Genomic DNA, 27067 nt, shown 5'->3' with positions numbered 1-27067 from the left:
GGGAGATAATGCAATAAAGGTGACCATTTATAAAGCTTAACGTGTAATCGAGGAACATTGCATTCAACTTCATACATTTAATTTATAAATAACTTTGAAAAACTCCTGATACAAGAATAAAAAACCGCTAAACGCCGTAAAAATGAGTGGCGCATACAATATTCCAGCTACAAAAGATCTGATATGAATATTACGTGGCGCGAAAATGTATTTTCATTTTGATGCAAAACAAAATTCCAGTTTTATTTTAAAACATTTTTCATATTTGCTAAATTTGAAGTAAACGCGCCACAAAAGAGTTTCAAAATTCAAACTGTATCAAAGTTACTCTTTTGTGGAGCGTTTACTTCAAATTTAGCAAATATTATGGAAAATTCTTTTAAAATAAAACTAGAATTTTGTTTTGCATCAAAATGAAAATACATTTTCGCGTCACGTAATATTCATATCAGATCTTTTGTAGCTGGAATATTGTATGCGCCACTCATTTTTACGGCGTTTAGCGTTTTTTTATTCTTGTTAATATTTATGTCGCAAAAAATGTGTAACAGAAATTTTTTTCTCAGAATCAAAGTAGCAAAAACACCGAAAACTGTGTACTACTCAAAGGGTACTCCCCGTTAAGATAGGCAAAATGCCATCTCTCCCAGAATTCAATGTTTTAATTCAAACGTGTCAAATTTAATTCAAATCTGAGTCATCTTTACTCAGATTTTTGAGTACTTGAAACTATCTATCGGTCCTTTTCCTAGACGAAAAGAAAGTAGATACGTGACCGTGTCCTTTCTGCTTTCTTCTATATTCGTCGTCTCCATGCTTATAAATTGTAAAAGCCGGAGATTCAAGATGCAACCAGAAAGCAGTTTTTTTTAACGAAAAGTCTTAGATTTAAAATTTTTTTATTATTTTTATTTCAATTATTTTAATTGTTTAATTGTAGTAAACTTTGTATCAGAGACTTTTCGTCTTCCTTATTTAATAATGGTTTACACGTTCTTGACCCATTTTAAACATGTTCTGAAAAAATTCTTAATTGCGAAAATAACTTTTAAAATACCCATAAAATACCATGGCATTGTCGTAATTTTAAAAATTTAGTCCAATGGTTAGGCAACACTGTACAGTAGTGAACATAAAACTGATAAACTGACATAAACAACATAAACGATGACGAGAAATACAGTGGAGTAAATCTTATAGTAACATTAAAAATACAGACAATTTTTATTTAAATTTATTAAACGCTTTAAATACTTACTTGATCAATGAATCAATATTTTTAATTTTTTTATGAAATTTCCTTGAAATTGGAGGAATCTTTTCAGGTGCACCTTCCCATAATAAGATCCATTTGGAGTTACTCTCAGTTGATAGTTTACCTCTAATTCGAACAACTGCTCCTGGATTAAATATCTCATATATACATATATCACTCGGCACAAGCGCTTCTTCAAATCTAAAAAAAAACTAGTTGTACGAATCCATATCTAAAATAATTTCAACACGCCATAGATCCAATAGACTCACTGTTCAATTTTTCACATGCAAAAAATAATTATATTTTTCGCTGTATTATTTTGATTATTTCATTCATAGAGATTCGGACCAATAGAAACCTACAAGAATAAAAATTACAGAGATTATTTCATTCATAGGAGATTCTGACCAATAGAAATCTCCCGTCGTTAAGTACATTACGTCAGATGCCCTTCGTTGCTACGAAAAAATACATTCAGTGACATTAATGACAATTAATGTTTTAAAAATTATAAAAGTGATGACTTTCAATCGTCAAATATTTATAAAAACTGTGTGTTTAATGGTACTTACATAAATAAATTACAATAAAATTTTGATTTTGAACAGTTTTATTCATGAAATAATCGCAACAAATTGCTCTCGTGACACTTTGACATAATTTCACTCGCCTTCGGCTCGTGAAATTAAAACTGACAAAGTGTCACTCGGGAAAAATTCAATAATTTCAGAGCTCTTGTGCAATTACAACTGATAATTTTTGATAATTTCCCGTCATCAAGTATTTTACGTCAGATGCCCTTCGTTGTTACGCAAAAATACATTCAGTGATATTAATGACAATGTTTTACAACTTGTCAGAGAGAACAACAAGAAACAGATTTAGCAAATATTCAGGCGAAGGTATCAATAAAATATTAGTTAAAATGATTTAAAAGGGCAGTTTTATTCATGAAATAATCTTACCTAATTACTCTCGAGAGCTCGAATTATCGATTTGTTTTGCCCTCGTGACACTTTGATATAATTTCAAAATGAAACTGTCATGAGTAAAATTAAAACTGACAAAGTGTCACTCGGGATACAAATCTCTAATTTTAAAGCTCTCGTGTAATTACTATGTACTAATAATTTTCACCCTTCATTTTAAATATTTCTTAGGTCAACCCTAAAATTCCTACTCTCCATCCTGTTCCCGAATCCCTTTGTATACAGACATTTTGTGAACTGCAAACGGAAGACTTTCTATCTGCTTTTTCCGCTTGACGGCAATAAATGTGGAGAAAAGTACTGCGAATCTCCCTCTCTTCCTTGTTGGCCGCCACCGGCAATAGAAGTGCAACGATAACTCTCTGATTTTCACACTTGGTACTTAGCCATTAAGCTATGACTGCTACAAATATATTGTTACATAGTACTATCTTCAATGTTGCCAGGTGTACAACAGCACATCTTGAGAAGAGGTGACTGGGGTTATATAATTAAAGACTTGTTACTTTTACAAAATAAGTGATAACACTATTATATTAACTTCAAACAAGATCTGTTTGCAAGTTAATATTAAAATGTATTTATGAGTAAGTCTGTATCTATTCAATAAAAATTATATTGAATTTTAGTATATAAGGAAGAATATTTTAAGAATGTTGTTTCCCACCTCTGTAGAACTTGTGCCAGCATAAAATAACTATTATTCCATCATGTTCACATAATCCTAGACACCAGAACTTTGTACCCTTCAGAATATTGTTCTTGATTTTATTTTATCACATATTTACTACATTATTCAAATACTCATTGTCACACCAGAACTTTGTACCCTTCAGAATGTTGTTCTTGATTTTATTTTATTACATCTTTACTACATTATTCAAATACTCATTTCTAAAACAGATGTTAACTTTATTGAAAACTTACTCAACAGTAATATAATCTTCAGCTCCCAAACAATCAAAATCTTGTGGTCTATAATTTGGTTGGTAAGTTCTACTTTGCTTCCACCAGCTTCCATAGTTTTTCTACAACATTTAAAAAATTAAATATGTATAAAAGTTATCTTTGAAAGTGGAGAGAGTATGTGGAATCCTCGGTATGGAATCTGTCTTTATTAGGCCAGGACTAATCTGTAAAAAAACGTCTATTTTTGGATTTGAGATGTGGCATTCGGATTTTTGCAGATAAAGTTAGGTGACACCTTCAATAATAATAATTGACTTATGCTCCTTCTCAAATATGCCCGGAACATTATTAAAAAATTTAAAATAATTAAAAATTTCAAAAAACATCGATTATTTTTTGCTTTCTTTGCTTATAACTTTATAAGGATTCGTTTTGGAACAAAGTCGTACAGAAATAAAATAAAGATAATTGAATTTTGTATAACATACGACTGGGCAAAAATGTCTTAAGTTATTACCTTTTCTGCAATATAGCAATAAATACAAAATAAGGGGGCAAAATACGCCTGTTGTTATTAAATGTTTCTTAACCACTTTGGTGGCACTTAGAACCTTAGTAATTCGCTTAGAAAATTCTTATAACTTACTTAAACGGTCTACTAAATTTCATTAAAATCGACCTAATAGATTTTGCATAATAAATTTGCAATCTAAATGTTTTTAAAAAAGTTCAAATTTTTTAAAATCTTTCTGAACAAAAAGTAGACCATTTAGAAGTTGGCTAATTTTTTTACATATAAAGAGGTGTTTTACCTATCTAATACAATTTACAGAATTAAAATCGGATTATTTAAGGAACCTCAGCAATGTTTTAAAATTATAAACAATTTTTTGGCTTATAAATAAATTGCTTTGTTTAATAATAAAAAAAATTAATTTCTAGCAATGCAAATAATTAAAACCGGTATAATTTGATTAAACTTTCAAATGCTGTCAGCAGAATTGCTATTTTATTTTTTAATCAAAAGTTATTCGCGTTCAAAAATTGCAATTTTTCGATTTTTTTAAAGTTCCACCGCGTTTATCTCGAAAACTATGCATCCTACGAAAAAACTTGTAAGAACATTTTTTGCTTAGAATTACCCAAGAAATACAAAAAAATGTTTTGTTTTGCGAAAAATCGATGTTATGTAATTCCTCAAGTTCTTTGTTTATAACAATCTTATCGACATCCAGATCAACTGTTAACCAAAAAATTCGTGTTCTACGGGTCAAAATACATAAAAAAAACTTGGGTAAGTCCATCTAAATAAAGGAGCCCGTAGCACCCCCTCCTGGCCACAGCACTAATTTGTTTATAAGCCAAAAAATTGTTTATAACTATAAAACATTGCTGAGGCTGCTTAAATAATCCGATTTCAATTCTGTAAAGTGCATTAGATAGGTGGAGTGCTTCTTTATATGTAAAAAAATTGACAAATCTTTGTATGTTCTAGTTTTTGTTGTGCAAGATTTTAAAAATTTTTAATTTTAAAAAAAAATTTAGATTGCAAAATTAGTATGCAAAATCTTGTAAGTCAATTTTAATGAAATTTGGTGGACGGTTTTAGCACATTACAAAAATTTTCTAAGCGAATTAGGAAGGTTCCAAGTGTAAACTAAGTGATGAAAAAACATTGAATAAGGACAGGCTTGTTTTGCCCCCTTATTTTATATTTATTGCTATTTTGCAGCAAGGGTGATAAATTAAGACATTTTTAACCAATCGTATCTGATAGAAAATTTAATTATCTTTGTTTTATTCCTATACGACTTTGTTACAAAATGAATCGTTTAAAAGTTATAAGCAAAGAAAGTAGAAAAAAAAAACGAAATTTTTTGAAATTTTTAAATATTTTTTTTTTTTATTAATTTTCCGGGCATATTTGAGAAGGAGCATGAGTCAATTATTATTAACGAAGTTATCACCTAACTTTATCCGCCAAAATCCGAATGCCACCTCTCATATCCACCTAAAAACAGATCCTTCCTGGTCTATATATTTTTAAATGATTTCTTAGTAGTCCAAAATCATTAGATGGATGTAGACATAAATGAGAAGGTGCCGTACAAGAGGATTTATCAGATCTAGAAAAACGTTCAGAAAATAAAAAAAGAAACTATTGCTTTATTTTCCAGCTTTGTGGTTGTGACATTTTTTTTCTAATGATAGATTGGTAGTTCTGGACACTAAAAATAAACATAAAAGTAAAATATGTGCTTAATTTGTAAAAAATCGGTTTATTGGATGGACTAAAGGCGTTTTTGATCGACTGCTATGGACAAAACTTCTTTTGAATAAATTCTATGAGGACTAATCCTCTTTTGATTGATCATATACCTAAGTCAAATGTAGGTGGTATGTAGGTCAAATGAACTTACAAAACAATAAATTTGATGTAAACATCAATACTTTTATTAGTTATGAGTATGAAGTTGAAGTATAGTCGATTCGCTAAACTCAGACACAATTGGCTAGTGATTTTAGTAAGTAATTTTGCCAATTTGATAAAATTGACAAAAAAAATAATTAGTAAATAATTAATAATTACTAAATAGTTAGTAATTTTGCCAATTTTGGCAAAATTGGCTAAAAAAAAAATACCTACTAAAATCACTAGCCAGTTGTGTCTGAGTTTAGCGAACGAACTATAACAGTAGCTCTGTGACCCAGTAAGAATGAAGCTGAACAGAACACTCACAACTCCTAACCTCAAACAAGAGAGTGTCACGATAGGGTGAATGCTGTCCTGTGATTGGCTGGTTGTGACTAAACCTTTTCTGATCAACTACTTATGGTGGACAAAACTTGTTTTGTTCCGCTACCTATATTTTATAAATTATGAAGAACCATACGACAAAATTTGTATTGATCAAACGTTTATCCATTAACATGTGGGGTTCAAAATAAGTTTTAAAATGACAAAAAAATCTCAACAGGTGATTTATTGTGACAAATTCTTTTTTGAACGCCTGCTCCTCAAATAATAAGAATAATCATCACTTATAGGAAAGTGACCAGAGAAATATAGCAACATGAGTAATCTAGCAAAGCTTTAAAGACTACCTCGAGATCAAAATGCAAGCATTATTATAACGATAACTTTGTTTGTGTAATTAAATTCATCAATTACGTAATAATATATAAGTATGACATGGAATAAAATATGTGGTGTAATAAATTGTATCAGCTTAAATCAAAAATAAATTTATGTGCCGTATATAACCTGAATTTACATGATATATCATATACAGTGTCTTTATCAGTGTCTACTTAAGTTGGACACATATGCAAAATTTTTCTATTATTAACTAATTTTACGAAAAAAAAGTTATTCTTCATAAAAAGTGCTTTATGGTGTAAAACCTGAGATTCAACTATCAGATATCAAATTTTATTAGTATTATGAGGTATGTCAAAAAATATGAATTTCACTCAAGAGTAAAGTACCTTTATTTTTCACAATATTGAAAATTATTTTTATGAAAAGTTGTTTAGAACTAGAAACTATGTTTCAGTATGCAATTAAATCCTTCTAATTTAAGTATTGTCAACTATGAAGGTTCTTTATTATTGAGCAAAATTCATATTTTTTGACATACCTTGTATAACATTGATACAATTTGATATATGATTTTTGCATCTGAGGTTTTAGACCATGCCGAGCTTGTTATGAAGAATAACGTTTTTTCGTAAAATTAATAATAAAAGAGTTATCATTAATGAAAATGATGTTGGATATCCGTAATTTGAAAAAAATTTCAAGAAGGATGTAATTACAATTTAGAAAATAGTTTTTAATTCCAAACAACTTTTTATAATAACAATTTTCAATATTCTGAAAAATACAGGGACTTTACTCTTGAGCGAAATTCATATTCAGGGACCATACAACATTAATGTATGAGACAGGGACAGGATCTTTATGTTTGGACTGGTATTGGTTGCTAATTTTGAGAGGTAGCCATGATGAGGTGGAAGCTAGAACAGTTAAACTCCAGGAATCACGAACACCCAGACTTCATTATTCTTCTCCTATCATGCAGGGCTTGCATGTAATGAAAAGTAGCCTAAAGAAACTTTGAAAAGATGCTAAAGCCTATCTGAAAGCTATGTACATAGATGTAGAGAATATACAAAAAAATCTTTCAAATCGCAATATGGAAAGATATATGAGGCCAAAAAAAAATCCCTTTGCCCACAATCAAATGAGTCGTATCTGTTTTGACCAATCACAACACTCTATTCTGAAGATTTTAATGTGGAGTTACAGTGCAAAACTGTATGAATATTGTTGTCCTTAATTTGCATTTATTAATTAAAATAATGGAATAAATAACTAAACAAGTTGAAAAAGCATGTCCTAATAAAGGAAGAAAAAGAAAAAATCATTAAATCCACCCGTAGGTAGTTATATCCAAAATCCGCTAACTCCACTGGTTAGTTTCAAAACCGGCTACATCCACTTTTGTATACATAAATAAATTTTTATCTTTTGTTTTATTAACCAAGTTACATAAATCAGGGTTATCAACAAATTATAAGTACAATCAGTACCGGCGCTAGGGTATAAGGTGCCCGCCTGCAAAACTAGTAAAAATAAGCGCCCTTCGGTTTTTTAAATTAGTATTTTGTACCACACCAACAGAAAAAAGCTTATTTGGCGCCCCCTACACAGGGACGCCCGCCTGCAGACCCGTTATCGCCGGCCCTGAGTACAATTCCTAATGCAATAATTTCAATTTATTTAGAAAGGTGCTCTGAAATAATAAATACATTTTTTTGCTTTTACTGAAAATATGTTGAGTGTAGAGTTAAGAGTTAGACTGTATACACCACATGGTTTATCCCACTTTGTAAGTCAACCAATTTGAGAATATGGGCCATTCCACGAACATACGCCTGTTTTGGATTACTTCGACAACGAATATTTTACTGTGCAAAATAAGAAGTACGAAAGTAAATGGCGCTAATAATTATTCCAATAAACAACAATGTAATTTGCAATTTACTTTCGTTCTTCTTATTCGGCACAGTAAAATATTCATTGTCAAAGTAATCCAAAACAGGCGTATGTTCGTGAAATAGGGTATACATACAATTTAAAACAGCAACTTTTACAATTCTGGACCTCGGAGGTAAACTACACTATGTCATTTCAAGCAACTGTGTTTAGTGTGTGTTTGCAACAAAGTTTAGAGCACTTAGGATGTTAACACTTTACGTGAGGATGGCATACATGTGAGCCATATAGTGCCTCATATATCCAATGTATGCCATTATTGGATATATGAACTATTCAGATGAAAATCATTTTCAGTTCAGAGTATAAGTCTTAACTCATTACAGTTCTTACGATGTCAGTTGGACCAGTATAAAAACAAAATTCGACACCCATTGTCGGCGCCGTTTGTAAAACATAGGCGGCGCAATAGAAATTAATGAGTAAACTTTTATTTTTAAATTATGGTTCAATATTTGTTAAACAGTAATAATGTTGTTAATTGTTCACAATTTTTTATGAAATTGACACCAAAGATAGTTAAAAATACATAATACAAATAAAATTTAACGTGCTTATTAATTTGGGAACTAAAGAAATAAGACTACACTTTGAATATACACATAAAATACATGAAAACGAACAATTCGTCTTCCAGTCGAATTGTCTTAATTCATGACTAATGGAGAGATCACTTTTACTACTGTACATGGGACATATTTTTGACAAGTTGAAATATATCACTATCCGTGTGTTCAGAACTTGATTTGACACTTGTTGTGTTTATAACTACCACACCAATATTGGAAAAGAAGTGGAAGGCGCAATTTACACAACAGTTATCAGACCAATAATGACATAAATACGCGGCAGAAACACGACTTGATACAGAAAGGACAGAAAGAATGCTAGAAACAGCAGAGATAAAAATACTTTGAAAAATCGATGGGATATGGGAAGAGCTAGAAGTGCAGATATACGACAGATATGCAAGGTGGACAACATTAATAACTGGGTAAAAAGCAGAAGAGTATGATGGAACAACTACATGAGCCAAATGACAAAAAACAAAGTAGTAAGGACGGCGAGAGACGGTTCCCCAATAGGAAGACGATCAGTTAGGTCTGTATCCCGCGTATGAAAAAAAAAATGATTAATAGTAAGCTGAAAATTTGTTAATAGCTTAACCGGTGTCTAGTCGGATAAACTGTGATATATGAGAACACTGTAACAGGGGCAGGTTTAATTGTGGAACAGGTTAAAAATGTGGAACGGTCAGACTTAAACTCTCCGAACAGAGATTAAACTCTCATGCAAAAATCAGACTGCTATTTATCACCTGTCATAACTCCTGTCATTTGACATATTCTACATGTTCCACTCATTAAAACTCCCATTTGGTGATAAATAGTAGGCTGATTTTTGCATGAGAGTTTAATCTCTGTTCGGAGAGTTTAAGTCTCTTCTGTCGGACAAAATACATGTGCCGTTTTCGTGGTCTGGCCATTCCAAATTTTTAACCTGTTCCACAATTAAAACTTCCCCTGTTCCAGTGTTCCCATATATCAAAGTTTCTCCAACTAGACACCCTTAAGCTATTAAAAAATTTTCAGCTTGCTATTAATCAACTTTTTTTTCATACGCGGGATCCAAACCTAAGTGGGAAGACCACGAAAACGATGGAATGACAACTTACTAGAGGCACATTGAAAAATAGACAGAGTCATGTCTACACAAGAAGAAGAAGGAAAAGAAGAAGAAGACATTAATATTGGTGACAAAGCAAGATAATATTTTTATTTTACTTGAACATGAGCTACACAATTTTTCCAAATGTCACTTTTGACTTGTAAGTATATATATATATTGTATTAAAACCAATGAACTGTCAATACGGATGGAATGGCCATGTCCCATTCAAATAGTGAAGCAAGTTTGACACCAACATACAAGAGAGAGGTCCTAGAGAGAGACAGACAAGGTGGTGGAGAATTTGACAGGCCGTGTAATTTGAGTTGCCTATATAAATGGACCCGATTGAATCAGTATTTACAGTTCGTTGAATATTTTAACTTATATTTTAACGTGGCTAAGGCCTAATGCTGATTGGCAGTACATATTTCAAAATTTAACCACTTTTTTGTAGTTAGGGGATAAATAGAGTGCACAGTGCCATACTTGGTGTTTAAATACTTTTCAGAATTGTTATTTGTATTTATCAAAACAAATACCTACTTTCCTAAAGTATTTGGGAGTTAAATAGTTTTAAAACTGTTTAAATGCTAAATTAGTGTTTTATATAAAGTGAAGAAGTCCTCGATTATGTTATTGTTACTTTTTTTTTTCAATAATTTTACGTAGGTATATACATACAATTTATTCTATTGTAACTAAACTCCCACAATGCATAAACACTTTTAGGAAACGGTTCCAACAGGTCTATTAAGGGTAATAGCATTGTAATAGTAATAAATTTGCTGAATTAATATCAGTTTCACCACTTCAGAATAAAGAACACTTTATAATAAAGAATTAAATTCGAAAAAAGCGTTGTTGCAATGTGTGTGGCCTAACTTAACTGTGGCATATGTTAATTTAAAAACTAAATAACATTTTTTATAAAATTTTGGAATATGTTTGTAGAACAATTTTAACAGCTGTTTTTAATATAGATTTCAATCCTCTACAAATAGTCTCTCATGTCTTTTGATGTAAAATATTTATTACTACAACCTTCAACTACCGTCTACCACTATGAATTTGTTTGTTTACGAAAGGTGGCGATTATCTTCCCTCTTTCCCTGGCTATTTCTCTCATTCTGACCGCATTAAATCCCTTTATTTGTATTTAAATACGTCAGAACTCTCTTTTTCATTAAAAGAAGTACTGGTTTTAGTCTTTGCTTTTGGCATATTCTATTTTGTAGGTTTTAGAACTGCGCCATGATATATATGTCATTTTATTGTGTATCACTTAATGACAATGACAAAAAGACAGATTAAAACCAGTACTTCTTTAAATGAAGAAGAGAGTTCTGACGTATTTAAATACAAAAAAGTATTTAAATTTAAAATACTGCCCCATCAGCCCAGTTAAAAAAATATGAGGTCCATTTCCCCGATTTAAGTTGATATAGGCAACTCAAATTACACGGCCTGTCAAAGTTTCCACCACCTTGTCTGTCTCTCTCTAGGACCTCTCTCTTGTATCGTGGCTGCATTAGTTGTCTTTGTGCCTATTCCATCCGTATTGACAGTTCATTGATTAAAACAGAAAATAGTGAAGAATTAAAAGAATGATGGAAGCACTAGATAGTGAATCGACAAAGATGGGACTGAATATCGCTTACAGTAAAACAAAAGCCATGACCAATCAACAAGGAGAACCAATAATTACAGTGGAACAAACAAGAATAAAGCAAGTAAAAGAGATATTCTAGGACAAATCACTAAATTAAATAAAAAAAATCAGACCGAAGAAATAAAAAAAAAATAATAAGATTGGCCTGGGCAACACTCGGAAAACTGTCTTTTATTCTAAAGAAAAAAAATACCCCCAACACCTAAAATCAAGAGTCTTCAATCAATGTACACTCCCTCTCCTCATATATGGCTCTTAGACATGGACACATACAAAGGAAAATATGGAAAAAATAAAAATATGAAACATGAAAAATTCCATTAATTACATTATCCAATCAGCGGACTGAGCAAATTGACGGCATTAAATCTCGCATAATATATGGGACATCCTGTATAAACAATACAGTTATTAAAATTTAAAATTGATCATTAAAAGTATATAATACTTACAAATGCAATTTAATGTGCTTATTCATTTTTTAAGCACTAAAGAAATGAGACAAAAAATGTATGTATTATAAAAATAAAATAATTGTAAGTTATGACGACGACACTGTTTATATAGTGTTTATATTGCTTGCCGCCTTTGAAACATGAGAAGGTATTTTGACCAGATAACGATATGATTTGAGCCTAAGCACTTCCGAACAATTTGACCAATTACTCTTCAGTATTGCCCAATAAGATACGTTAGAAACTAATAAGCCACACCCGCGTCCATGTGGACTAATACAAGGAGTGATCAATTTTGAATCAAGCAAATGTTTATATGGTTTATCTTTATTTCTATGCTCTTCGTAGAATTACTGACCGGACCCCAAAAATGCTTCTGGTCCAAATGACATCGTAAGAACAGTACATCCGCATGCAACATGTTAATAAAATTCTGATATATCCCATAATTGGTTGAAAGACTATATGATCATATTTTAATGATAATATACAGTGAGCAAGTAGTTGGAATAAATTCATTTTTTTTTTTGAATGTGCAATTTTGGAAATAAATCTCAAAACAGGTCAATGTTTATTTTTAATTTCATACTAGTGACACAATAGTGATACAATATAATATATTCTCAAAACAGGTCAAAATATAATATATTGTATCACTATTGTGTCACTAGTATGAAATTAAAAATAAACATTGACGTGTTTTGAGATATATTTCCAAAATTGCCCATTCAAAAAAAAAATGAATTTATTCCAACTACTTGCTCACTGTATATTATCATTAAAATATGATCATATAGTATTTCAACCAATTATTTTATTTATTTATTTACGGGCGAACCCATTTTACAAATTTAGTACAATTTTAAAACAAGTATGATTAAAACAAAATAAAACATTTATAAGCTAAAAATTACAAGACAATTAAACATATAAGTACACAGACATAATATAAATAATAAACATAAAAAGTAGTTACCTACATCTGATAATTATGGGATATATCAGAATTTTATTAACATGTTGCATGCAGTATGATATTATCATACTAGTGACGTCACCCATCTGGGCGTGATGACGTCATTGATGATTTTTTTAAACAAGAATAGGGGTCGTGTAGCTCATTTGAAAGGTAATTCAATTCTCTATTCAGTAATATAAACATTAACATATTTATTTATACAGGGTGCCCAAAAAATTTTTTTAATTCAATTTATTAACATAAAAAGAAGAATGTGTGTAAATTATTTAATTCAAAATGCATTTTACTGCTATCACGAAACAGGAAAAAATGTTTATTTGATAAATAAATATTGTTTTTTGCTTAAATTCAATATTAAAGCAGCCACCCACCTGCCTCTTGACAGTTTGAACATTTAATTTAAGCGAAAAACAATGACTATTTTTCAAATAAACAGTTTTCTGAGAGCAGTAACATTCTTCTTTTTATGTCAATAAATTTATTTTTTTTTGACACCCTGTATAAATAATTATGTTAATGTTTATATTATGAATAGAGAATTGAATTACCTTTCAAATGAGCTGTCACACGACCCCTATTCTCATTTAAAAATATCATCGATGACGTCATCACGCCCAGGTGGGTGACGCAGTAGTATGACATATATGCCAAAAAGTCGTAATTTAAAAATAAAATTTGACCTGTTTAAGAGATTCTTTCCAAAGTCGTCCATTCTCGAGAAAATGAATTTATTCCAACCTTTACGTGCTCATAACCTGCTGTATAACCAATTTGTATAATCCAACTAATAAAATAAATGGTGTATTAACCTATTTACTGCCAGCAACGCTCGTCTCGCGTTTTGAGAAACTTTGTTTATGTGCCGGCAACGAACCTCTTGCATTCTTCATATGATTCATCTTATGGGTCTAATATTTTGCTGGCATATAGAAAATAATCTCTTATTGCGGGTGTCAGTCAAAAGGTTAAAAGCACCTCAAAACAACACCATGTCAACATAGTGTAGTTTACCTCCAAAGTCCAGTTGTATCTTAATTGTCTAACGAAATTGCATTACTTACTCTATTTTACTAATGAAATAACTTACCAAGCAATAACATTCAGGAAAATCTCCATACGTAGGATACAGTTCATATTTTCCTACTAAATTACAAGGAGCATAATGGAAGCTGCCAATATGATTGTATCTAGAAGAATAGTCTTTAACTTTGTGTACATAATACTCTACTCTCCTTCTGGCAGGCTCTTTTTTTGTACTCATTTGGCTGAAGTAGTGCTTCTAATAAATTTAAATAATCTTGAGACTGTTCACTACTTGGCATAAGATAAATTTTATAGAGTCACTATTAATTCTTATATTTGATACATTTGTAGTACTTCTTTTTGTAAGGCTTCTTAAAACAAATTTAAAGAACAGCTCAAGGCAATTTAAAGTTGGAAGTGTTTTTTGTTAAAATCGTTCAAAATCAAGGCACATCAAGGTGTGATCAAGGTATTATCTTATCAACTCTTTTTGTTGTCAACAAAAAAACGTGACCTGTCTAACATGTACCTGTGTTTTGAACCTACTCCCTTTCTTTTGCTGGAAAAGTATAAAGTTTGCAAAGTAACAATTCACATTTAAAAGAGTTTTTGTGGTTTAATTGATATCAAGAAACTGATACGCAACTACCTTAACATATGACATTGCATAAAACCATATTTTTGCCTATTTTTGTTCACAATTTATCTGAGATTTGAGATATTCGGATATTATTTTCCATTTTATTTCAATGACATCACAAATTGACAACTACCAAACGTCTCTAACACGTGCAACTGACAGTGCGGTGTTGCCGATTTCACATTTTTATATTATTATTAATTTCAAATACATAATAATAAATAAGCATACGCGCTCATAGAAATATTTTAAAAATATATATTCAGATGCAAAACTGCATCAATTAAAAATATAGATATATAAAATAAAGTGAATATACGCTCCCCTCCAATCTTCATGATTATGTATTCTTCTTTTTTCAATTATAATATTTGAGGTTTATTTGAGCTATTAATAGTGACAGGCAAGCCTATTGAACAAACTTTTGAGCATGAACTGTTAGAGTAGAGCGTAGAACAATTGAACACTTTAAGACACGCGAACGTAGCATGTATTTGAAATTAAAAACAAATTCTATATTTTGATAATCATTGTGTAAAACATAATTTTGATTGTTTTACTGAAATTAACTACCTAATTTTTTTATGAATATGAATAGTGTAACTTTAGTTTTTGTTCTACTGCAATTGTTTAGTTATATGTACATAATTACAAGTGATATTAATGTTGAATTAAGTAGAGTGTGGGGTCCTGGTTTAACTCCTGAAAAAATTGTAATGCCTGCAAGATATTTTTTTGTTGAATTGGTGGATGTTAATAACAGGTTGGTTAGTTAATACATACTGTCCAATTTACTTCTATAAAACCGTATTAATTTGGCCAGTACAATTTTAGTGTTCATAGAAACTTATTAAAATATTTTTTAAAATTATTAATATTTTTGTAGGAGGATAATATCAGACGATATTGAATTAAATGCCATTGTGGATGGAGGCACTAAAACAAATAAGCCCTGTCGTATATGGACCAACCTGCTCAATAGGAAGGATGGCAGTTACATTGTTAGATACAAACTGTATGAAACTTGTTCATATGTGAAAATTTCTGTCACCTATGGAAATAAACATTTAGGAAAATCGCCCTATATTATTAACAGTCCAGTTAAATCAGATAATTGTGAGTGTCCCACACAAAACATTGAAGAATTAATAGATGTGTGGGAGTGTGGGCCAGTGCCTAAGTTTATAACTAACAAATTAGATGTATTTAAAAAGATAGATTGGCCTAGACAAAGAAATGAAGTAGGTTATTTAATTTTACAAATGACATACAGTTCCTGGCCAAATTATTAGATGCACTGTAAGATTCTATAAAAAATGTTAATTCTAAGGTGATACTAAATAGGTTTTTTGTATTTACCAGACACAATGTATGTTGTTTGGTTGTCCATTTGATTGTCTATATTTTATCACAACTAAAACATAATTATTAATGAACCAATACAGTCTGTCCAATATACTTACTGCGTCATAGCATGTGATGTCACATGATACTAACACAAAATATTTAGGTAGTAGGTCTGTTCCTTTTTAGAATCATTTAGCTGAGTACGGGAATTACAGCCACTAGACATATTTTATTATATATGCGTAGAAATAATTATTGGAAGATTTCTGTTAACAAGTTGAACGCCCGAATCATATACAATTCATGCTTATTTTACTTACAGGGCTGCACGAATCAAACTTGCTTCGCAGTGACTTCTGTATGGACCAGGGCTAAGTCGGCCCAGAGAGCTGTAATATTATATACATTACAGCATTGAATGTGTTAATGTACTTTTAAAGAAACATACCCTAACTTGTTTCATTTAATTTGTATAAGAGTATAAGTGGAATATAGAGCACCCTTGTTCAGATTACACTCTAACTGCGATCGAACAAAGGTGACATTATGGCATAAATTGGTAACATTTATTTGACAGTTGCGGTGATGACACTTCATATTTGTTTGTATTCTTAACTATAGTCCGCCCCACCTTGACTTTACATTATAAGGAATATAGGCAATGCAGTTCTTACGAGAGTTTTAGTGCTGTGATGTCGATTTTATCAAAAATCCAAGTCTCCATTTTTAGGATTCATATCCGTTTAAGTTTATTTGATATACTATAGTTATTATGCATATGAATCCTAAAATTGTAGGTTGCCTTTCTAATACAGTTTTAATTTAATCTCTCTACCATTCAATTACAAATTCTTTTTGATAAAATCGGTATCGAAGCGATAAAACTCTCATAAAAACTGCATTGCCTATCTTCATTATACTGTAAAGTCAAGATGGGACGGACTATATAAGTATTTGTTTTATTATATGTACTGTTTTTATTATTTACTTTAACGTAAGATTATAACTTAATTCTTGATTTCTATTTCTAAAGTTCTTATTTATTTACATTGAATATTAATTTGTTTTGCTGTATAATCCACTTCCCCAAAAATTATGTGATATATGTATTTGATTTAAAATGAATTCAAGAATTTTTTGTAATCGTGCAACAATGTCAACTTATATCTCTGACGTAGATAACAGTAAGTATGGACTGTATGTATTTATTGACTATTGAAGGAAAACAGAAATAAGGACTATCAAATGTTAATATTTTGTTGAGCCACCTTTAGTTGGTATTAGAGCTTTAATTATGTGTGGCATACTATCAATGCAAACATGTACTGTCTCCTGCATTTAAGGATGATGTTTTCATACACAAATTATTCTTTCTAAGAGCTGCATTTTGTTTTCATATCTTTAGCTACTTCTCTTTTCATTAACTCCCAAATGTTTTCGATTGGGTTCATATCGGGGCTATTACCTGGCCAGTCCAACAAAGGGATGTTTTGTTCTGCCAAAGAAGCTTTAACATCCTGTATGGTAGGGGGCCGTTCAAGTATTACGCAACGCAGTTTGGGGGAGGGGGGTCAAAAATCTTCAAAAATTGCGTTATGTAATAGTTGAACGCCCCATTACGGTGCATTACATAGGGGGGTGGAACGTCAAAAATCGCCTTACGTAATACTTGAACGCCCACTAGAGTGCTCCATCTTGCACAAAAATGAATGGTTCCCCGTTCCCCATTTGGACACCAGTCTTGGAGCTGCAGAATGAACCCCTTTACTGGTCTTGCCTCATCCTTCCTTTTACCATATATACAAACGTTCAGTACCCTTGCCGCTAATGTCTGACCAAATCATCACTTTTGTAGGGTGCTTCAGAGTATTTTTATGTATTGTTGACAGGTCTGCGTCAGCGATGAAAGCACATTTGAAATTTTGCAGGAAGTTGCTCAGTTTGTGCGTCTTCGTCATTGAGAAAAGTTTCATCCTGACTACAATGGTTCCAAATTCCAAGGGTACTGGATGTATGTATGTGGTAAAAGGAATGATGTGGTAAGACCAGTACAAAGATGTCTTGTAAAGGCAGTTGATTCCGCAGCTCCAAGACTGGTTTCCAAATGAGGAACCAGTTAGCAAATGCAGGAGACAGTAGTACGCCACATTTGCATTGTAGTATGTCACAAATAATTAAAGCTCTAATAGCGGCTTAAGGTGGCTCAACAAAATATTAACATTTAATTGTCGTTATTTCTGATTTCCCTCAAGAATCAATAAATACATATTTGTTAATTCTTCTTCTTCTTCTTCTTTTGCCCTTTAATTCGTCCAATTTTGAACATAGGCTTCCCCCAGTTTCCTCCAATCGCTTCTGTTTAGTGCTTTCTGTTTCCAGTGCGTTCCTCCTATCTTTTTAATGTCGTCTCCCCATCTCATCTGGAGTCGTCCTCTTGCTCTCTTTCCTGTCCATGGTCTCCATTGTTGTATCGTGCTATTCCACCTATTGTCCGTTTGTCTAGCGTTATGACCTGCGAAGCTCCATTTTAGCCTGGCTATATGTTGGCCTGCGTCTTTGACTTTTGTTCTATTTCTGACCCAGTTGTTTTGCTTTTTGTCTGTCAATTTTACTCCTAACATTGCTCTCTCCATGGTTCTTTGTGTCTTCATTATTTTATCCATGTTTGCCTTGGTCAAGGTCCATGTTTGGCATGCGTATGTGAGAATTGGGAGTATGCACTGGTCAAACACTCTTGTTTTTAAGTATTGTTGTATTTTTTTTATTCTTTAGGACCCATTTTAATTTTCCAAATCCTGCCCAGGCCAATCTGACCCTTCTCTTTACCTCCGCTGTTTGGTTTTCCTTATTTATTTTTATCATCTGTCCCAAATATATATAATCATTAACCGCTTCTATTGTGGTGTCGTTTAGTATTACGTTTCTATTGTCTTGTGTGTTTGTCATTGTTTTTGTTTTGGCAAAATTCATTTTTAGACCTATTTGTTCGGATTCATTTGCTAGTTCGGTTAGCATGGTTTGTAGTTCTTCAAAACTTGATGCTATGACTACAACATCGTCTTCATATCTTAGGTGTTTTAGTTTCTTTCCATTTATGTTTATTCCCATGTTTGTCCATTCCATTGTTTTGAAAACATCTTCCAGTGCTAATGTAAATAGTTTAGGAGAAATAACATCTCCCTGTCGTACTTCTCTGTTAATTGGTATGGGTTTTGTGGTTTCTTCCAATTGTACTGTCATTGTTGCTTTCTTATATATATATATATATATAATATATATATATATAATCACCAAATAGTGACGAAATATTGAGACCTAGAACAAATAGAGTTTTATTTCATCTGACCGAATTGCCGTTATTCAAAAAAAAAATCACTATATATATATATATATATATATATATATATATATATATATATATATATATATATATATATATATTAGTATTAGCACTCTGTATCTGGAATCTATTCTACAGTTGTTTATAGCTTTTTCTATTGCCCACATTTCCACGCTGTCAAATACTTTTTCGTAGTCAACGAACGCTAAGTGCAGATCTATATGGTATTCGTTAGCTTTTTCTATTAGTGTCCTAATTGTTAGAAGATGGTCAGTGGTGCTATATCCCTTTCGGAATCCTGCCTGCTCTACTGGTTGATACGAGTCCAATTTGTGTGTTAGCCTGTTGTTGATAATCCTCATGAATAGTTTATACGTTTGCGACAGCAGTGAGATGGGTCTGTAATTTTTTATGTCCTTTCTGTCGCCTTTCTAAATAGCAGGATTGTAAGACTTTCGTTCCATTCTTCGGGTATTTCTCCTTTATGTAGACACTGATTAAACAGATTTCTTAATGTTTGTAAGATTTCTTCTTTCCCTTCTTTCATCATTTCAGCAAGGATTCCATCTGGTCCTGGTGCTTTGTTGTTCTTTAATTGTGGTAGTGCTACTTCTATTTCATAATTTTCTATTTTTGGTAATGTTTCTGAGTTTACATTCGTGATTGTTTTCTTGATATATTCCTGAGTGTTGAAGTTTGCGTATTTCTTTGAGGTGTATAGTTCTTTATAAAATCTTTCTACTTCTTCTGATATCTTATCTTTTCTCCTCTCTTCCCGTCCTGTTTCATCCTTTATTGAAATGAGTAGTGGTTTCCCTAAATTTGGTCGTAAGCATTTTAGGCCCTTATTTCTCTCGATTTCATTTTCAGTGTGTTTTCTTAGATCCTCTCTGGTTTTTCTCCTAATAAGTTTGTTCAGTTCTACGTATTCTACTGTGTTTCTTTTGTTTTCGCTTATTAGTTTTCGTCTACTTTCCATTAATTTAACTGTCCCGCTACTTAATCTATTACCGGTGTTACCTTAGCCATAAATTTCATCCATAATTTTTTTTTCATATTTTCACAAAAATTTGGTATAAATTTCTCAAAAATGAATAAAACAGATAATATTGACAAGAAAAATGTTATATATGTTGTTATATATGTTTGGAAAAAAAAATTTAAACGGGCGATGTATTGACGGTGAGTAGATAATGCCACTCAAATTCAAAAATCCTTTATGGATGGTACGTTAGTCAACTTTTTTTCTCAGTTTTTTGTTAAATTCTCAAAGTAAATATAATAAAACCATATAAAAAAATCGTAATTGAGATATTTTCCAAAACATGCGAAAAAAATTCTGAAACTTAGATGTATTGCGCGCTATTCGTTAATACGTCTCAAATTCAAAAATCCTTTATGGATGGTACGTTAGTCAACTTTTTTTCTCAGTTTTTTGTTAAATTCTCAAAGTAAATATAATTAAGCATAACATATAAAAAAATCGTGATGGAGGTATTTTCCAAAACAAGCGAAAAAAATTCTGAAACTTAGATGTATTGCGCGCTATTCGGTAATACGTCTCAAATTCAAAAATCCTTTATGGATGGATCGTTAGTCAACTTTTTTTCTCAGTTTCTTGTTAAATTCTCAAAGTAAATATAATAAAGCATAACATATAAAAAAATCGTGATGGAGGTATTTTCCAAAACAAGCGAAAAAAAATTCTGAAACTTAGATGTATTGCGCGCTATTCGTTAATACGTCTCAAATTCAAAAATCCTTTATGAATGGTACGTTAGTCAACTTTTTTTCTCAGTTTTTTGTTAAATTCTCAAAGTAAATATAATAAAGCATAACATATAAAAAAATCGTGATGGAGGTATTTTCCAAAACAAGCGAAAAAAATTCTGTAACTTAGATGTATTGCGCGCTATTCGTTAATACGTCTCAAATTCAAAAATCCTTTATGGATGGTACGTTAGTCAACTTTTTTTCTCAGTTTTTTGTTAAATTCTCAAAGTAAATATAATAAAGCATAACATATAAAAAAAACGTGATGGAGGTATTTTCCAAAACAAGAGAAAAAAATTCTGACACTTAGATGTATTGCGCGCTATTCGTTAATACGTCTCAAATTCAAAAATCCTTTATGGATGATACATACGTTAGTCAACTTTTTTTCTCAGTTTTTTGTTAAATTCTCAAAGTAAATATAATAAAGCATAACATATAAAAAAAAACGTGATGGAGGTATTTTCCAAAACAAGAGAAAAAAATTCTGAAACTTAGATGTATTGCGCAGTATTCGTTAATACGTCTCAAATTCAAAAATCCTTTATGGATGGATCGTTAGTCAACTTTTTTTCTCAGTTTCTTGTTAAATTCTCAAAGTAAATATAATAAAGCATAACATATAAAAAAATCGTGATGGAGGTATTTTCCAAAACAAGCGAAAAAAATTCTGAAACTTAGATGTATTGCGCAGTATTCGTTAATACGTCTCAAATTCAAAAATCCTTTATGGATGGTACGTTAGTCAACTTTTTTTCTCAGTCTTTTGTTAAATTCTCAAAGTAAATATAATAAAGCATAACATATAAAAAAAAACGTGATGGAGGTATTTTCCAAAACAAGAGAAACACATTCTGAAACTTAGATGTATTGCGGGCTATTCGGTAATACGTCTCAAATTCAAAAATCCTTTATGGATGGATCGTTAGTCAACTTTTTTTCTCAGTTTTTTGTTAAATTCTCAAAGTGAATATAATTAAGCATAACAGATAAAAAAATCGTGATGGAGGTATTTTCCAAAACAAGCGAAAAAAATTCTGAAACTTAGATGTATTGCGCGGTATTTGTTAATACGATTTTTCGATACGAATAATCGATTAATACGTAACACGATTTTTTTATATGTTATGCTTTATTATATTTACTTTGAGAATTTAACAAAAAACTGAGAAAAAAAGTTGACTAACGTACCATCCATAAAGGATTTTTGAATTTGAGACGTATTAACGAATAGCGCGCAATACATCTAAGTTTCAGAATTTTTTTCGCTTGTTTTGGAAAATACCTCCATCACGATTTTTTTATATGTTATGCTTTATTAAGTACTTTGAGAATTTAACAAAAACTAAGAACAAAAGTTGACTAACGTACTTACCATCCATAAAGGATTTTTGAATTTGAGACGTATTACCGAATAGCGCGCAATACATCTAAGTTTCAGAATTTTTTTCGCTTGTTTTGGAAAATACCTCCATCACGATTTTTTTATATGTTATGCTTTATTATATTAACTTTGAGAATTTAACAAAAAACTGAGAAAAAAAGTTGACTAACGTACCATCCATAAAGGATTTTTGAATTTGAGACGTATTAACGAATAGCGCGCAATACATCTAAGTTTCAGAATTTTTTCGCTTTCTTTGGAAAATACCTCCATCACGATTTTTTTATATGTTATGCTTTATTATATTTACTTTGAGAATTTAACAAGAAACTGAGAAAGAAAGTTGACTAACGATCCATCCATAAAGGATTTTTGAATTTGAGACGTATTACCGAATAGCCCGCAATACATCTAAGTTTCAGAATTTTTTTCTCTTGTTTTGGAAAATACCTGCAACACGTTTTTTTTATATGTTATGCTTTATTATATTTACTTTGAGAATTTAACAAAAAACTGAGAAAAAAAGTTGACTAACGTACCATCCATAAAGGATTTTTGAATTTGAGACGTATTAACGAATAGCGCGCAATACATCTAAGTTTCAGAATTTTTTTCGCTTGTTTTGGAAAATACCTCCATCACGATTTTTTTATATGTTATGCTTTATTATATTTACTTTGAGAATTTAACAAAAAACTGAGAAAAAAAGTTGACTAACGTACCGTCCATAAAGGATTTTTGAATTTGAGACGTATTAACGAATAGCGCGCAATACATCTAAGTTTCAGAATTTTTTTCGCTTGTTTTGGAAAATACCTCCATCAGGATTTTTTTATATGTTATGCTTTATTATATTTACTTTGAGAATTTAACAAAAAACTGAGAAAAAAAGTTGACTAACGTACCATCCATAAAGGATTTTTGAATTTGAGACGTATTAACGAATACCGCGCAATACATCTACGTTTCAGAATTTTTTTCGCTTGTTTTGGAAAATACCTCCATCACGATTTTTTTATATGTTATGCTTTATTATATTTTCTTTGAGAATTTAACAAAAAACTGAGAAAAAAGTTGACTAACGTACCATCCATAAAGGATTTTTGAATTTGAGACGTATTAACGAATACCGCGCAATACATCTAAGTTTCAGATTTTTTTTCGCTTGTTTTGGAAAATACCTCCATCACGATTTTTTTATATGTTATGATTAATTATATTTACTTTGAGAATTTAACAAAAAACTGAGAAAAAAAGTTGACTAACGATCCATCCATAAAGGATTTTTGAATTTGAGACGTATTAACGAATACCGCGCAATACATCTAAGTTTCAGAATTTTTTTCGCTTGTTTTGGAAAATACCTCGATCACGATTTTTTTATATGTTATGCTTTATTATATTTACTTTGAGAATTTAACAAGAAACTGAGAAAGAAAGTTGACTAACGATCCATCCATAAAGGATTTTTGAATTTGAGACGTATTACCGAATAGCCCGCAATACATCTAAGTTTCAGAATTTTTTTCTCTTGTTTTGGAAAATACCTCCATCACGTTTTTGTTATATGTTATGCTTTATTATATTTACTTTGAGAATTTAACAAAAAACTGAGAAAAAAAGTTGACTAACGTACCATCCATAAAGGATTTTTGAATTTGAAACGTATTAACGAATAGCGCGCAATACATCTAAGTTTCAGAATTTTTTTCGCTTGTTTTGGAAAATACCTCCATCACGATTTTTTTATATGTTATGCTTTATTATATTTACTTTGAGAATTTAACAAAAAACTGAGAAAAAAAGTTGACTAACGTACCATCCATAAAGGATTTTTGAATTTGAGACGTATTAACGAATAGCGCGCAATACATCTAAGTTTCAGAATTTTTTCGCTTTCTTTGGAAAATACCTCCATCACGATTTTTTTATATGTTATGCTTTATTATATTTACTTTGAGAATTTAACAAGAAACTGAGAAAGAAAGTTGACTAACGATCCATCCATAAAGGATTTTTGAATTTGAGACGTATTACCGAATAGACCGCAATACATCTAAGTTTCAGAATTTTTTTCTCTTGTTTTGGAAAATACCTCCAACACGTTTTTTTATATGTTATGCTTTATTATATTTACTTTGAGAATTTAACAAAAAACTGAGAAAAAAAGTTGACTAACGTACCATCCATAAAGGATTTTTGAATTTGAGACGTATTAACGAATAGCGCGCAATACATCTAAGTTTCAGAATTTTTTTCGCTTGTTTTGGAAAATACCTCCATCACGATTTTTTTATATGTTATGCTTTATTATATTTACTTTGAGAATTTAACAAAAAACTGAGAAAAAAAGTTGACTAACGTACCGTCCATAAAGGATTTTTGAATTTGAGACGTATTAACGAATAGCGCGCAATACATCTAAGTTTCAGAATTTTTTTCGCTTGTTTTGGAAAATACCTCCATCACGATTTTTTTATATGTTATGCTTTATTATATTTACTTTGAGAATTTAACAAAAAACTGAGAAAAAAAGTTGACTAACGTACCATCCATAAAGGATTTTTGAATTTGAGACGTATTAACGAATACCGCGCAATACATCTACGTTTCAGAATTTTTTTCGCTTGTTTTGGAAAATACCTCCATCACGATTTTTTTATATGTTATGCTTTATTATATTTTCTTTGAGAATTTAACAAAAAACTGAGAAAAAAGTTGACTAACGTACCATCCATAAAGGATTTTTGAATTTGAGACGTATTAACGAATAGCGCTCAATACATCTAAGTTTCAGAATTTTTTTCGCTTGTTTTGGAAAATACCTCCATCACGATTTTTTTATATGTTATTCTTTATTATATTTACTTTTAGAATTTAACAAAAAACTGAGAAAAAAAATTGACTAACGTACCATCCATAAAGGATTTTTGTATTTGAGACGTATTAACGAATAGCGCGCAATACATCTAAGTTTCAGAATTTTTTTCGCTTGTTTTGGAAAATATCTCGATCACGATTTTTTTATATGTTATGCTTTATTATATTTACTTTGAGAATTTAACAAGAAACTGAGAAAGAAAGTTGACTAACGATCCATCCATAAAGGATTTTTGAATTTGAGACGTATTACCGAATAGCCCGCAATACATCTAAGTTTCAGAATTGTTTTCTCTTGTTTTGGAAAATACCTCCATCACGTTTTTGTTATATGTTATGCTTTATTATATTTACTTTGAGAATTTAACAAAAAACTGAGAAAAAAAGTTGACTAACGTACCATCCATAAAGGATTTTTGAATTTGAAACGTATTAACGAATAGCGCGCAATACATCTAAGTTTCAGAATTTTTTTCGCTTGTTTTGGAAAATACCTCCATCACGATTTTTTTATAGGTTTTGCTTAATTATATTTACTTTGAGAATTTAACAAAAAACTGAGAAAAAAAGTTGACTAACGTACCATCCATAAAGGATTTTTGAATTTGAGACGTATTAACGAATAGCGCGCAATACATCTAAGTTTCAGAATTTTTTTCGCTTGTTTTGGAAAATACCTCCATCACGATTTTTTTATATGTTATGCTTTATTATATTTGCTTTGAGAATTTAACAAGAAACTGAGAAAAAAAGTTGACTAACGATCCATCCATAAAGGATTTTTGAATTTGAGACGTATTAACGAATACCGCGCAATACATCTAAGTTTCAGAATTTTTTTCGCTTGTTTTGGAAAATACCTCCATCACGATTTTTTTATATGTTATGATTAATTATATTTACTTTGAGAATTTAACAAAAAACTGAGAAAAAAAGTTGACTAACGATCCATCCATAAAGGATTTTTGAATTTGAGACGTATTAACGAATACCGCGCAATACATCTAAGTTTCAGAATTTTTTTCGCTTGTTTTGGAAAATACCTCGATCACGATTTTTTTATATGTTATGCTTTATTATATTTACTTTGAGAACTTAACAAGAAACTGAGAAAGAAAGTTGACTAACGATCCATCCATAAAGGATTTTTGAATTTGAGACGTATTACCGAATAGCCCGCAATACATCTAAGTTTCAGAATTTTTTTCTCTTGTTTTGGAAAATACCTCCATCACGTTTTTGTTATATGTTATGCTTTATTATATTTACTTTGAGAATTTAACAAAAAACTGAGAAAAAAAGTTGACTAACGTACCATCCATAAAGGATTTTTGAATTTGAGACGTATTAACGAATAGCGCGCAATACATCTAAGTTTCAGAATTTTTTTCGCTTGTTTTGGAAAATACCTCCATCACGATTTTTTTATATGTTATGCTTTATTATATTTACTTTGAGAATTTAACAAGAAACTGAGAAAAAAAGTTGACTAACGATCCATCCATAAAGGATTTTTGAATTTGAGACGTATTAACGAATACCGCGCAATACATCTAAGTTTCAGAATTTTTTTCGCTTGTTTTGGAAAATACCTCCGTCACGATTTTTTTATATGTTATGCTTAATTATATTTACTTTGAGAATTTAACAAAAAACTGAGAAAAAAAGTTGACTAACGATCCATCCAT

The 27067-nt window shown here is 30.8% G+C and overlaps 2 protein-coding genes across 4 annotated transcripts in view; one reads left to right on the top strand and one right to left on the bottom strand.

The window, feature by feature from the left end:
- The window catches only part of LOC114326371 (F-box/LRR-repeat protein 4), a 117869-nt gene extending 103082 nt beyond the window's left edge, over positions 1–14787 (bottom strand). Inside the window, exons 1-3 of one of the 3 annotated variants that reach the window (XM_028274729.2) lie at positions 14080–14787; positions 3175–3275; positions 1259–1456 (exon numbers count right to left, since the gene is read on the bottom strand). In XM_028274729.2, coding sequence (XP_028130530.1) covers positions 1259–1456; positions 3175–3275; positions 14080–14253 — 473 coding nt within the window. In that variant the 5' untranslated portion in view covers positions 14254–14787. The remainder of the gene's footprint in view (positions 1–1258; positions 1457–3174; positions 3276–14079) is intronic. The other 2 variants (XM_028274728.2, XM_028274727.2) reach the window with 2 other exon arrangements.
- Positions 14788–15083: 296 nt separating this feature from the next.
- Positions 15084–27067, top strand: part of LOC114326372 (protein O-glucosyltransferase 2) — a 31793-nt gene continuing 19809 nt past the window's right edge. Inside the window, exons 1-2 of the mRNA XM_028274730.2 lie at positions 15084–15418; positions 15542–15896. Coding sequence (XP_028130531.2) covers positions 15240–15418; positions 15542–15896 — 534 coding nt within the window. The 5' untranslated portion in view covers positions 15084–15239. The remainder of the gene's footprint in view (positions 15419–15541; positions 15897–27067) is intronic.

Source organism: Diabrotica virgifera, chromosome 1 (genome assembly GCF_917563875.1).
Source record: "Diabrotica virgifera virgifera chromosome 1, PGI_DIABVI_V3a".
NCBI classification, from domain to species: domain Eukaryota; kingdom Metazoa; phylum Arthropoda; class Insecta; order Coleoptera; family Chrysomelidae; genus Diabrotica; species Diabrotica virgifera.
This window is presented reverse-complemented; position numbering and strand designations above follow the sequence as displayed.